Raw genomic sequence first — 14,239 nt, forward strand, 5'->3', positions numbered from 1 at the left:
GCTGGGCTTCCACGTCACCCCAGTAGGGTGCAGGGCACCGGCAGGATGAGGGCAGCTGGGATGGGCCAGAGGATGCTGGGGAAGGCTTGCAGGTGTGGCATAGGGGAGAGGGGATTTTGGTGGCCAGTAGCGCTGCACCAGCCAGCCTGGAGGTCCTCTGGGATGCTCGGAGAGCCCGGCTCTATAAAAAAAGCCACTAAAAATGTGCTGGTAGGGACCCCTTCACTCACTGTTGCATCTTCCCTTGCTGCACCGGCAAGATGTGAACACCGAGTCCCAGAAAAGCTGAACACTAAAGCTCACCAGGTGAGAGATGTGGGAACCTTCCAGCAACGTCCAACAGGCCTCCATCCATCAGAAACACCCTCTTAGAAATCAGCTGCTCTTCAGCTGGGTGGTGAGCAGCATGCGCTCTCCTGAGCGAGCGCGAAGGTGTCCTTCTTGTGTGTCCACACGTCTACACGTCCACGCTGCCTCTCTCCCCTTCCTGCTGCCACGGGGCAGGGGAGGGACAAAGCAAGCGGGTGAGGGCAGCCCCCTCCCCCTCCTGTAGCGGCAGAGGTGTCCCTGGGTGGCAATGTGTCCCCCTGACATGGGGAACTCACCCTGAAAGGCTGACCCAGCCAGCCCAGGGGGCAGGACCATAGTTTCCAGGGCGCAGGGAGTGTGAGGCAGAGGCAAGCGCGCCCTTCCCTGTATTGGAAGGGAGCTGCAGCTCCCCCAGGCCGGCAGCTCTCTCACCCAATCTTCCTCCACCCCCTTGGCATCTCTTCCTGGGTGCCAGCCAGCCCCATGACGCTATGTTAGGCTGCGTTTGGACTTGATGGAGCCTCAAACTTAAATGCAATTAATGTAATAAAGGCCAGCAGCTAGTACATGCATGGAACCAACCAGAGCAGCAGGGATGGCTCCCTGAGTTGCCCAAGACCCAGGTGTTCCCTGCTCATGCACAAGCAACATCCCTTCTCCACTCCCTGGCATTCCTGCGGCCCGCGGAGCTGTAGTGCCAGCACATGGCTCAGAGCTGCCTGGGAATCTCCCCCATTATTTTCCCCTCTTTCACAATTATACCACCAACGAGGAGGCCAAATCCTGCCTCTCTGCCAGCAGCTCGCTGCTGGAGAAGCAGGCTCTGCCAGGAGTAGCGAGGTGGGGAGGCAGGAATGCATGAGCTTTTGGGCCCTCTGGGTGCTGGGCACTTTCCAAAGCTCACATGCAGCTGTAAAAGAGTTCTCCAACCTGACTGGCCATCCTGTTCTGCGGGGCCAGCAGGCAGTCTTGGTGACAGTGCTGGCTGGCACACAGGGAGCGTGGCAGATGCCTGGCCTGAGGCTGTGCCCCTTGCTGCTGCTGCCAATGTCCAGTCTGCTACCCTGCACCTTATTGTGGGCACTTAACTCACCACATACAGCTGCTACCGCAGTGACAGAGCTGCCACCAAGTCTGGAGGAGAGCTCCACGGTAGCCACAGAGAAAGCTCTGCCCTAGGGAGGTAGGTGAGAGGATGGGATGGACAGGCAAGCATCCGAGGGCAAGGACACAGTGGGTGGCCATGCCTGTGCCACCAAGAAGCCCATTATTTCCCCTGACTTGGAGTCAGGTCCTGCTGCAGGGGGGTTTGAGCTGGAGAACCCTTCAGAGGTTCATTTTGCTGGGTAGGGGTGGAGCAGGGAACAGCTTTTTTGGGCCACCAGGCCACACAGGAGTGAAGCAAAGAGGCCCCAGTGCAGTTGGCAGGACGGTGGAGGCTGGTTACAGGGAGGCTGGGAGGGGGACTCAGTGTGCAGGTGACTCAGTGTGCAGGGCTGTCCAGAACAGTGAGGATGCACCTGGAGAGAGGCAAGGGCTAGGGCAGAGAGCTGGGACAGCAGGATGAGAGGTGAAGTCTGGGCTCCTGCCATTTAACAGTGGGGCTTGGAAGAAGGTATAAACAGGTGCTGAAGGACTGTGAGCTCAGTGCCAGTGACGTAAAAGCTACGATCAGCCTGTTCCCAGATCCATTCCAAAGCAAACATCAGACATTTTCCATCAGACACTGCTCTCCTTGGATGCCAAATTTCACTCCCGTTTGTGCAAGCCAGGGCCAGTGTCCACATGCTCCCATTGAATTGCAGATGCCTTCCCAAGCCCCAGACACTGAACTGCCCCTGACAGGAGCAGATAAGGGACCTGGGAAGACAAGCTGTGTCAAGGACTGCCTGCTCCCTGATCCCATCTCCAGCTGCAGGCCAGCAACCCAAATACTGTCTCTGTGCTGCTGCCTGGAAAAAAGCAGCCTTGCTGGCATTCCCTGCAGCTTGCTGATCCTGTTGTTTGCACCTGGAGAAGGGGATGGCATGACACAGTTGTTTCCCAGGCAGTTGCCACCACCCTAAAACCAGAGGGTGGGATTCGGCTGCAGAGGGGATAATGCTGACCAAGGACAAGCAAGTCCAGGCAAGGCATGCAGTGCAGCGTTGCTCCCGATGAGTAAGAGTGGTGGATGCTAACCCTCCTCGAGGTCTGGTCCTGACCCTCGCCCTGCCTCAGCTTCTGTCAAGTTATCCTGTATTTATGGCAGTGAGTAAGGGAGGCTCAGGCCCCAGGTTCACTCTCTTATCTAGGTTTTATACTTCTCTCCCAGAATTGTTCTGATTTTTTTTCTCCTTCTCCCTTCTTTTCCCAGTATTTCCCCCTCCTCTTTGTCTCCCTGCTTCACCTCCATCTCATTTGTCTTTTGCTGCCCCATTTTTTTGCTCTGTATTTATAGAGGAAGGGAAGAGGGGAGTAAATCAAGACACACACACACACACACATGCTGGATATTTGTCTTGCTCAGTCACAGAGTGAATAAGCATCCTTGTTTCAACATGTTTTCCCATTTAACTTCCCAGGGGCTTTTCAGAACAAGAATTCCTCTGAACAACCAGACACAAGAGCTGAGCTCACAGTCATTTGATGTGTGTGGTGGCCTCATTCCTCAGGCTTCCCCCCGTCCTGCACTCCCGATTTCCAGGAACACCACAATGACACAGGCGGGGGCCACCCTCCGCCTCCCCTGAAGGCTCCCCAGCAGGCAGGAGAGCCCAGCGAGGGCAGGATGAGGATGCAGCTCCCCAAGTGCTGAGCTGTCTCTGGTCATGACGGAGCAGCAGCCCTCATGCCAGCAAAACCTCCCGTGGAGGTTTCTGCACAGGGCAGCCCAGACCTTGCCTGCTGGGGCCCTTCCACCTCTGTGGGACTGCTCAGACCAGCCCTGCTGCCCTGGGTGGGTGACGGCTCCCCATCCCTCTAAGCATCTTCCCTGCAGGGGGGCCTGTCTCAGGAGGCTGAGCCTTCTGCAGAGATGTGACTTGAGACACCGAGGCTCTTGCAAGAGGTGAAGAAAGATCTGGTGGAGATGGCACTTGCACTTAACAAGGAAGACACTGACCAGGGCTAGAGCAGATCCCATGATCTTGCCATCACCCTCAGACCCTCACCAGCACCCAGACTGCAGATGAGCCCAGTGTAAGGGGAAGAAGCATCTGTCCCCTCCTCAGCCCCACCTGCAGCACTCTCTCGGGGCAGAGGTTGCCCTGTCCCACTTCTCCTCCCACTGTGCTGGGCTCAGTGGCCACATGGGCCTGGGTGCCTCGGGAGGGACAGAGCCACAGTTTCTGTCTTCAGGGCAGGCCAGGGCAAGGAGAGCTTCTCCATGTGCTACCCTTGCTAGAAACAGCTGCTGCCTGGAGGGAAGCTTGGCTTGATATTGCCAAACATAGAGTATTTCAGTGCATTTCGTGTGTTAGGGAGAGTCTGTTAATAGTGCTCTGTCTTTTTCCTTCTTTCCCTGTCCTTGTTCTGCTCTTCTTTATCCATCCGTGTTTCCCCTCTCCCTCTCCACCTGCCTCCTCCAGGCTCGGCACTGTGAGTCAGTCACACCCTGTACCATCACCTTCACTTGCTCTCGCTCCCAGACCTCTCCAGGGAGCTGGGACTTTGATCTCATGAAGTCAGAGACTCTGCACTGGGAGGGAAGCTGGGGAACAGCTGCCAACTTGGAAGAGCATGGGTGTTTGGAGAGGGGGGCCGGGGAACCATGGGATTGCAGAGAAGGGGGTGACTTTTAGAAAGAGATAAAGGAGGAGCAATTAGTGATGTACCTTATTAGCCATCTTTTATCACCCATCACCCAGTGCAAAGCTTCTTCCAGCTCCATTAGCACAGAGCCCTGGACATCAAGCCTGCCTATAGCACATGATGTAGACTTGTCAAGTCTTGTTCATCACAAATAAAACTCTTACCAGTGGTACCCTCAATCTTTTCCCAGCTTGGGCTCCATCCCACAGCACTTCCCTCCCAGTCTAGGACCCCAGCTGTATGACAAGCTTAATCGGCACAAACAGGTTGGAGCAGAACAGTGAACAGAATCACAATCTCCCCGGTTCACATGAGGGACCATCCTCAAAATCGCATCTGCACGGTTACTGAGGAGGACTTGAAAAGTGCCAGTGCCCATGCTCCCAGGAAGCCAAAAGACAATATGGCATCCTCCAGCATAAGGTATAAAAGCTCCAGTGGTCCTTGCCAACCCAGTTAAGGAATACTCCTTCCTGCTCCCAGGTTTGGAGATGTGTTCCAGTGCTGAGCAGACACCTGAGAGGTCCAACCAGCTCCACCCAGCTTCCCCATCTCAGGCTGTGCCAGTCTCCAGTGCATGAAAAGGCGGTGGAAAAGAAAACAAAACATGAAAACCAATGACACAGAAACCAAGTTAATCATCAAGGGTGGGGGGTGGGGGGTGGGGGGCGGAATCCTTCCTGGCCTCTACAGGCAACGAGCAGAAGCCTTGAAATACAGGCTTAATTAATTAATTAAAACCAATATGAACATGGTGCAACAAGTCTTGTAAGCACATTGAAGGCATGCAGTATCATCCATACAGTTATGCAATGTGTTGATGACTGTAGCAAGCTCATCTTGAATCCAGTTTGGATCCTGGTGGCCAAGACTCTGTTTCAAAGGCCATCCCTGAACTCTGCTCCTGTGATGTCTAGAAATCGTCTTCTAATTCCTAGCCTATATTTTTTAATGAACAAATTCACCCTATTTGATCTTACACTAGCACTGTCCTTTAATTCAAATAGATTTCCCTCTTTAGCTGGTATTCCCTTTCCTGTCCTCCACATGAATTTAACGCTGAGTAGTTGTTTTCCCCTTCAGCCTTTTCCAAGTTGAAGACTCAGCGTAACCACTAGAAAGGGGTCCTCCCCCAGGCAGCACATATCCTCCAGTTAATGCCCTTGTCCCGTCACACACCCTCTCACTCCTTCAGTGAATCACCCTCCTGCACGCTCGTGGAGCATCGTTGTTACACAACGGGCATTTATGTCCTGCCTGTAACTTGTGTCAATAATTAAGGTTCCCCACGGCCCAGCTCATAGCCTGCAGGCCTGCTTTAAGGCCTGGGAAGCTGGAGTCTGCCCTGCCACGGTACCCTGGAGGAGCTGCTCGGACGCTCACACCACCCTCAAACCCCAGGTCCCCCCATCTGATGCCAGGTCCTGACCGTCTCCAGGGAGCTCTCAGTTCAGCCTGCCCCTAGCGGGAAAATGCACCCCCCAAACAACTGGATCCCCCCGTTCCATTTTCCTCCCCTTCTTCGCCGACCCCGAGACACACAGCTGCGTGTGGCAAGCCCACATTGTCACAAGCCTCTGAACTTTGGTTTATGCCATATAATTTGAGTCTTTCTGGTACAACGCCCCACTCTGAGCATGTCTGCAGGCTGCTCTAAGCACATCTGCAGCATTTCCCCCCATGCGCTCTGCAGCAGGATAGCTCCACCGACTTCTCTGGGTGCATTGCTGACTGAATCTGATACGTGTGAAAGCAACACGAAGCCTTGAACTTGTTCTGCCTGCTCTGCTGTTACACGGGGAGCTGGTTAATGCACGGTCATTGCCCAATGGTGTCTACATGCCTGACAGATTGATCTCCTCTGCTTTCTTGTAGCAGCAATAGCCTGCATGCATTTCAGCTTCACATCTTCTGCGCTGTGGATTTATTTCATATAAAGGTGTAAGAAATGAGAAAGGACTGAAAGTATGTAGGATGTGAAAGGGAGTGTGGATTAGTGGGTAGAGCACAGAGTAGGCAATTAGCAGACAGGTTCCCTGCTCCTGCTTTGGTTGGAGTTGTTGTGAGAACTGGGGCTAGTGAATCATGGGCTGGTTGATCTAATTCTCTATGACTTTCCATGACTTCATCAGTCATTGGTGTTTGAAACTCTGCTCTGGAGCCTCTCTAAAGGAGTGCCCCAGGGTTGGCTTAACTGTTTCTATTCTATTTAGTTTGAAATGGACCCAATTTTTCCACTTTTTCCATCCTGGGGAAATTATTTTTTATTTTAGGCACCTACCCATGAGGATTTTTGTGCAGCTCGTTGCACAGAGGAAACACTTTAATACAAGCAGTAAACTACCCAAACTTACTGGTGCATATACAATAAAAGAATTAAGTTCAAAATAAGAACAGAAGCGTCATGGAATATTTTGTAAAAAATCAAGGATTTAGAGGGGTCACAATCATGAAAAAGCAGAGAATGAGCAAGCAAAAGGCTGCATAGCAATTTCAGAAAAAAAGTTTCATTTTTGCTGAAAATTTTCAGTCTGTTCCACAGTATATGCTTCAGTTTCCCTAATTGCTACATGGGGTTAGCAACCCAGACCTATTTTGCAAAGGTGTTGTCAAGTTTAATTTGTGAACCTTTGAAAAACGCTCCGAGTTTTTCAGATGAAAGGCACTGCAGATGCCAAACGTGGGTGTATACTCTGAGTCAGAGGCACAGACATGGGCATACTGTGTGATCGGCTTGACGCAGTGCACTAGATAGGAGACAGTTGTCCTCTGCAGGAAATATAGGGGTAGCTGGTGCAAAAATCACAGATGATGCTTACACAAGTGTGAAATCATGCTATAGAAATCAGGAACCACCCTCCAGGAGGTGCAAAGAGAAAGCCTGCAATAAAGAGACGTCCAGTCTGTACTTTATTTTGGCTTCTAAGTTGCCTGAAATACATGTGTGTGCACAAGCCTTCTAAATACAGTTGGGAACCGAAGCACAAATTGTCTAACAAACTACCGTTTAACTAACAAACTGCACTTTAACTGCAGCAGTCCTCCTGCGGCTCCCAGCATGGCTGTGGTTATGAGCACCGATAAGACCATGTGCACCTCAACTCTTGGAGAGGTGTGAACAGTAGATTTCCCAGGGGGGAGCAGAATTAGTAAGAGAGAAGTGAGTTCAAAACCAATTTTTTGGCATGAAAAAGATGTGATGATGTGTGATGTGCAGAGAGATGATAGGGAAAAGAGTGGGCTTGGCCTTTGGCTATGGGACAGAGCTGCAGTCCCAGGATGCGTGGCAGCAGAGGCGATGCATTTAGTCGCTGCTGGTCACACATGGCCCTGCCATGGTTCCTCAGGTATGTGCAAGCGGGACGTGCCTAATGCCAGGCATGTGGGATGCTGCAAGAGTGAGCTGAGGTAGAAAGGGGACCAGTGAAAGTGGCATTAAGCAGAAGTGACTGGCAACAGCAGGGAATGTTCCTTGCGCACACGTGAGTGACATCCTTTCTTTCTTCCTGCGGACTCCAGGGAGGTTCAGCTCAGATGACTGGCAGACAGATTTTTCTTCAAGAAATCCAGTTTGCGCTTGGCTCCATTAGTCTGTGTGTGTGCGTGCACATGACCTCTCTCTTTCCATCTGACACAGAGCATTTACGCTGAGGATTCTCCAGACATAAGCAGCAAGGACAGATGCCACCCAAGCTATTCAAAAGCCAAAGCAGAACCCACAGCTTTATGGAACATACCGGCTGTCATGAGGGCTGACATCAGCCCATCTGAGTCTGATTCGAGCAGCATTAGATGATAGACATTGCAATGTCTTGCATCTCAAGCATGGCCGTACTTCACAGTACTGCAACAACTGGAGGAGCTGAAGCCGTGGCTGGCGTCAGGGTAGGTCAGGCAAAGTACAGCCATAATGTGACTTATTGGAGGGTGTCAGTCCTGTATGTGCCTCTGCATGGACAGAAGAATCAATAATAAACCTCCTCCTAAGCCCAGTTAGTTCCAAGCCTGCCTAGGATAACAGGATTAAACTCGTTTACTCTGGATTTGCATCAATAAAACCAAGATGAAAAAATTCAGTCCTTAATCTTTTGACTGCCTTACCTACTCCAAAATCTTAACAAAGTGTCAGGAAAATGAGAGAAACCAGGGCCACCTTCTTCCAAGTCAAATCTCTTCAGGTAGATGTTTTTTTGTTTCTTAAAGTATTAATGCTAGTTTGGAAAACCTCTGCTGAATCTTTCCTGTACACGTGAGAACAGGCACCTCCACCCTCCAGTATTTTTAATTGCTTGGAGATCTACAGGACTGTTGATGTTATAAAGATTAGCTCAGCCCCAGAAGCCGGGGTAAAGAAATACATACATATATGTCAGTCAGTCTTTCTTTAATGAAATTTGTTTTTAAAAAATAGCATTGCCCTTTCCTATTGCAGAGAATGACTTCTGACTTATGAAAGGCTACGGTCCTATTAATAAAAAACCTGTCCACTAGAAATTACTGCAAAAGGTGTGGCCTTTCCCAACAACTATTATCCAAAAAAATACTGGATACTGAATCATTTATCATATATAGAAAGTCATAATGATGTACAGGCACTAAAAGGGGCTGGATCTATGAGCCAGGGGTCCCAACTGCATTTCAATTGAAGAGAAAAAAAAAAAACCACCTTCCTTTTTCTCTCATTTTGCACAGAAAAAGCCCTTAGAAACTGTATCTGTAAGGCGGGCGCTTCCTGGCTGTCTCATTCCCATATCAGATCCAAAATGTATGCTGCTCCTGTTTTGGGCTGCGCCTCTATTTCCTCCACATCTGAAAAAGATCTGCAAAATGCAGACCTGGATTTTTCTTCCACTACTAAGGACACTTCCAGCTGGGGTTCTGTTACAGATTTCTAACGAGACATTATTATGGGCTAAAAATCACATTCTCCAGCAGCACCACCATTGCGTTCTGCGAAAATTAAATTAAGCACAAGTCTTAGGCATGGTTAATTTACACCCTGGGCATTAATCTCAGAGCAATCTCACTGAAATTCCGAGCATAATCTGTGCTAAATTGAAATGATATGAGAAGATCAAACTCCTTCTTTTGAAGTGGATGGAATTCACCAGTGCTTGTAAAGAGCCTTTTTCTTCAGAAATCTTCTGCGATTCTGACAAGTTGAACATTTCCCAGGAATACAGCTAGTGGCGACAGATCTATTTTTAAAACTCTTTCTCAGTTCTTTTTTCTTGCAAGAAATATTTTGGCCATCTAGCTGTAAAATATTTCCTCTTCCAGGTATGCCTCTCAGTTCGGTGGACATTTATGGGAAGAGCTCCGTAAGATACACCTAAACCCTTATCCCAGTGAGAATAGTGCAATGGAATAGGCGATGGGGGTTGTATTCTGCTGATCACATCAGTGGAGATTGCATGGCCCGGGGGAAAAACAGGACCAGCCAATTTTTACTTCAGGTCATTTGGGTTCTTCTGATGCGCAGTTGGACCAGGTCTACAGGGATGAACCATGCGCAAATCCAGCATCAAAATAAAGATAATAGGGTCTTTTAAACCCAGTATTATCCATATATTTCCCCTCCCTGCCCTACTGAATACAGTAAGCCCTCAGGGGAACCCAGTTTGAGAATGCTTTATTCTAGGCGTTCATTTTAATTACAACCATCATTATTTTTGTGCATGTGTATGACCCAGTTAACAAACCCATCTTCAGCATCTCATGGTCTCTCCGACCCTGCCCATCTCTGCAAGGAGGTAACCTCAGCTCCTGGCAACAATGAACAAAATTATTTTTGAAACAAGCGGTCAAACTGGTTGCTACATCTTAATGAAAATGATTTTTGAAAAAAATTTTTTTTTTTTCTATGTGTATAAACAGCCCTTCCTCCCAAACCTGGTTAGACAAGAATGTTCCTGGGTGTGGACTGCCTTGTATAATTAACTGCACAGCTGTAGCTTCTGATCCCTGGTAACGTCTGTTTCTTTCTTTCTACCTGCGACTACCTAGCACAATCCAGGCTTTCTCCTCCTCCTTGCAGGAGCTCCAGGTGCGTCACTTGGGCAGAATCTTTGCTGCCTTCCACCGTCATTCCTTGCTGAGACGACGGCCGGGCAGACGTACCCGCTTTAGAGAGGGCTGAGAGACAGGGACTGGAGGGAAGGCTGAGCAGCGAAGCCAATCTGCCCTGGTCAGACAATGGAAACGGGGAGTGCAGCGAGGACAAACGGTACCGCTGGGAAGCCAGAGGATGTGAAGAGTCCATCTGCCCCCAAGAAGGAAGAAGAAGTGAAGAAGACCGCAAACCCTGGTGGAGGCGAGAAGGAAGCTATGAAAGGCACTGGCAGTGCTTCTTTGGAGACAGGGCAAATCAAGAGCTCCCTCTTCTCTGGCAGTGACTGGAAGAGGCCCATCATCCAGTTTGTGGAGTCTTCCGATGAGAAGAGATCGACCTACTTCAGCATGGATTCGGCAGATTCAAAGAAGATGCAATATGCCAGTGGACAGATAGGAGACATGAGGAGACCACCCCTCTCCTTTGCAGAGAAAGGTGATCTCAGGAAGCCCCTCTTCTCCTTGGATTCCAAAAAGAGCTTCCTGCCCAGTGAAGGGGAAGGAAGGAAGTCATTGTTCTCTGGGGGGCAGATGGGGGACCTGAAGAAAACTTCCCTCCCTCTGGTGGAGACGGGGGACCTGAGAAGACCCACCTTCAACAAGCCTGACAGAGCAGCTGGGTCACGGCCCAGGGTGAAGCTCGAGGATGTTCTGTGTGATTCCTGCATCGATAACAAGCAAAAGGCCGTGAAGTCCTGCCTGGTGTGCCAGGCTTCCTTCTGTGAGCTGCACCTCAAGCCCCACCTGGAGGGAGCAGCCTTCCGGGACCACCAGCTCCTGGACCCCATCAGGGACTTTGAAGCAAGAAAGTGCCCTGTGCATGGGAAGACCATGGAGCTGTTCTGTCAGACAGACCAGATGTGCATCTGCTACCTCTGCATGTTCCAAGAGCACAAGAACCACAGCACAGTGACAGTGGAGATCGAGAAAGCGGGGAAAGAGGTAATGCTCTTTTTATTGCACATTCCCATCAGTCTTTCCAATGGACCTCAATGTCACACCACAGCCTTTGCTCTCCAGCTGACGCAGTCTCTCCTCAAATCATGTCTGCAATGTAGTTCTGGTATGAGGGGTGGTGGATGGGAAGCATTTAGTGGAGAATTGGTATTCCCTGGCTTCTGCTCCAATGGGACTGTTGTTCTCCTGATGGCTGGCTACAGCAGCGTAGCGCTGGTGGTGTGTGGCAGAGTGGATTTGGGGGCGGGGGTGTGTAGGGAAGCTGGTTTCCACCCCTGACTTTCAGCAGAAGCTGAATCAAAGCCCTAAATGATAAGTTTTCCAAAAACTGCCTCAAGTTTTGACAGTGTGTCTGGAGTGTCACCCACAGCCAGGAAGGGGGTGCATTCCTCAAGCTCAGGACCTCCAGAACACAGGCGGTCAGATCAGCGGCTGCTGGGTTACTACTGGAAATTGCTGTCTCAGCTACTTAGAGTTGAGATTATGGGGTTTTGTTTTTCTTTTCTGTTACGGCTATAATAGTGTTGAGCCACGCTTGTGGGAAGAGTCTTCTGAAAGTTAGGTGAAGAAAACCCCCTGGGGCAATCACGAAACATTATCATCCCCCTGAAGTGTTACTACAATAGGTTTAGCAGGTGGACATCTAAGGAGATGCACGGTATGTGGAACAGTGCTCACTTGAATGAAGTAGTAGTAGTAAAGATCAGGGTCCCACTGTCTTCAGTGCTGTACATCCCCGTAGGAAGAGCGTGTCCTGGCCTAGAAACCTTCTCAGCAGGCAGGACAGGAAAGGCTACAGAAAGGAGACCCGTGAAACATTAATGTAAACCAACTTGCCTAGAGTCACTCAGCCAGTCCACGGCAGAAGCTGGAAGGGCACTAAGGCGTGCTAAATCCTTAGGCACAGCCCAAGCCAGTGCTCTGATGTGGGGAACAGGCACATACAAGTACCCACTGTTGGAAAGTGTTACCCTTAACTCGGAAGAACAGTTTAACTCTTCCTACACTGCTAGGAAGAATTACTTTGTAAGGCTGAAAAAAGCATCTCATTTAGAGCGTATGTCTTGTCTTTCTGTGCAAATTTTTGGTCTTTTCTTGCAATGTCATCTCCAACTTGCAGCCTTGCTGAACCAAACAAGGTTTCTTCCATGTCTCCGCCTGTCTTTCTTAAAGAAATTCCTGCAGGGCTTGCTAGCCTGCTGTTTGTTTCATAATTGCTTGTTCTTGTGTTTTTGATGTCAGCTCTGAACATAGCATATGCCCAACTCTCATAAAGCTGCGTCTAGTGTCTGCCAGGTTGTCCAATTCCTCTTTGCTGTTTCTGCTGAGAAGAGGTTAACAGTTGTTCCCTGAGGAACCAAAGCTGTTCAGATCCTTCTTCCTGAGGTTGGATGGACCTAGAACACCTTGCTTTTAAAGAGGCAACCATAGCTGGTCAGAGATGACTTTACCTAAGATTTAAATGGTATTTGATTTCTTTCTCAGAGTCCTTGTGCCGCTCTTGTTAGCTCCATGCTTTAGTTCCTGCACTGTCCTGTGCTGTTTCTGCAGCTGCTAAGCCCAGAGGATTTAGGGCTTTATCAATATGAATCATACACATGTGCAAGTTTCTCCTGACAACGAGTTTTGATCATGTTGTAACTTGAGTGAGTATTCACTCAGACAAAAACAATTAACAGGATAGCTGTTGCTTACAAATGTTTATTTCTAGCCCTGATTTATTCACCATAGGTGGAGCCTTAGCAGGTACCACAAAGAGGAATGAACATTTCCAAGTCCCTTGTGTGCACCGCCTATTCTTTTCAAGTCTTGTAAATCAGCTGAGCTGGAATGTGACCACAAATTGGAAGAGTGGCAAAGTGTGGCTGGTGCTGCTGGCTTTTGTGAAAAGAATAAGCAAAAAACCCACATCAGGTCGTCCCTATCCCTGCTCTATTTTGACAGCTTGGCATCCAAGCAGCTCCTGAGTAGCTCGACTACCACCAAATTTGCTAACTATGCCACTGGGCTGGTGACAAGAACACAGCTGTATCTAGACAGACCCTTTCACACAGTGTTGGCTGTCAAGGAACAATTGGTTTATCTGCGAGGACTTCCCAGTCCCCGGTCATACTGAGACTCCAAAGCTGGAGAAGATCCCAGCAGAACTAGGGGTGGTTTTTATGCTGTGATGTGCTTAATCCTGACTGTCAATCTGTGTGCTCAGCAATTTGGTGGCACAAAACTGTCACACAATAAGGTGTAATATGCTTGTTTTACATACGTGTATTCCTTTAGTAATGCAGAATTAATGCAGGTTACAGCCTCTTTCATGAGTTTGTCTTTGCTATAGGTGTGCAGGGGAGAGAGGTGCTGTACTCAGTGTTGGGAAACCACAGGGTAGCTTAAATCCCTCTGTAGAATTAGGTAACTCTGCTTGGTCCACAGTGCAGACAGAGACAGTACAGCTTCAGAGAAGAGGAATGCAAACAAGCCAGTATACAGATACCTACTGATTAGGGCATTTAGGCAAGCAGTGGAAAGCCTGGTGTCTCTCTGCCTGGGAGACAGACGGAGAACAGAGCACCATCTTCCACTTCGCAGGAGCTTGGGATGAGAGTCACCCACCCCCCTTTGCCTGGTGTGCTGCTGAGCGGGCAGGAGTGGAAGGCACAGGGGGTCAGACAGAGAAAACGTGGCAGGGAACACAGAGACCTTTTGTCTGAGTTTCCACCCAGTGGTATTCACCTATTTTACCCAGCAAACTTTTAATGCCTTCCCCAGATCCACTTTGCATTAGTTTCCTGCTACAGTTTTAAAGGAAAAGTAACACCCCCGCCAGAATCAGGACAAGAAACGACCAAGAAAAAGTCCATGAGGCTGGGTAATAACCACACACAGCTGAAAAGTAAGAATTGTCAATAGCAGCTTGTACACGCCAATAAAACCCTCTGGCCGGCTTGATTTACCAGCAGAACTCGAGCCCCCCTTTCAGACAACATCCTTCATTTTGAAAGGGGTCCCTTCATTCAAAACCTGTTTTACAGGCCTGTTCTCAAAATGAGACAACCTCGCATATGCCTGCCAGTCA

The 14,239-nt window shown here is 49.4% G+C and overlaps 1 protein-coding gene across 3 annotated transcripts in view; it reads left to right on the forward strand.

Annotated features, from left to right (window-relative positions):
• Positions 1–14,239, forward strand: part of TRIM29 (tripartite motif containing 29) — a 43,424-nt gene that overhangs the window by 7,169 nt on the left and 22,016 nt on the right. For all 3 annotated transcript variants that reach the window (XM_037410059.1, XM_037410057.1, XM_037410058.1), the window contains exon 2: positions 10,108–11,154. In XM_037410059.1, the coding sequence (XP_037265956.1) occupies positions 10,297–11,154 (858 nt within the window). In that variant the 5' untranslated portion in view covers positions 10,108–10,296. The remainder of the gene's footprint in view (positions 1–10,107; positions 11,155–14,239) is intronic.

This window comes from Falco rusticolus, chromosome 16 (genome assembly GCF_015220075.1).
Source record: "Falco rusticolus isolate bFalRus1 chromosome 16, bFalRus1.pri, whole genome shotgun sequence".
Lineage (NCBI taxonomy): Eukaryota > Metazoa > Chordata > Aves > Falconiformes > Falconidae > Falco > Falco rusticolus.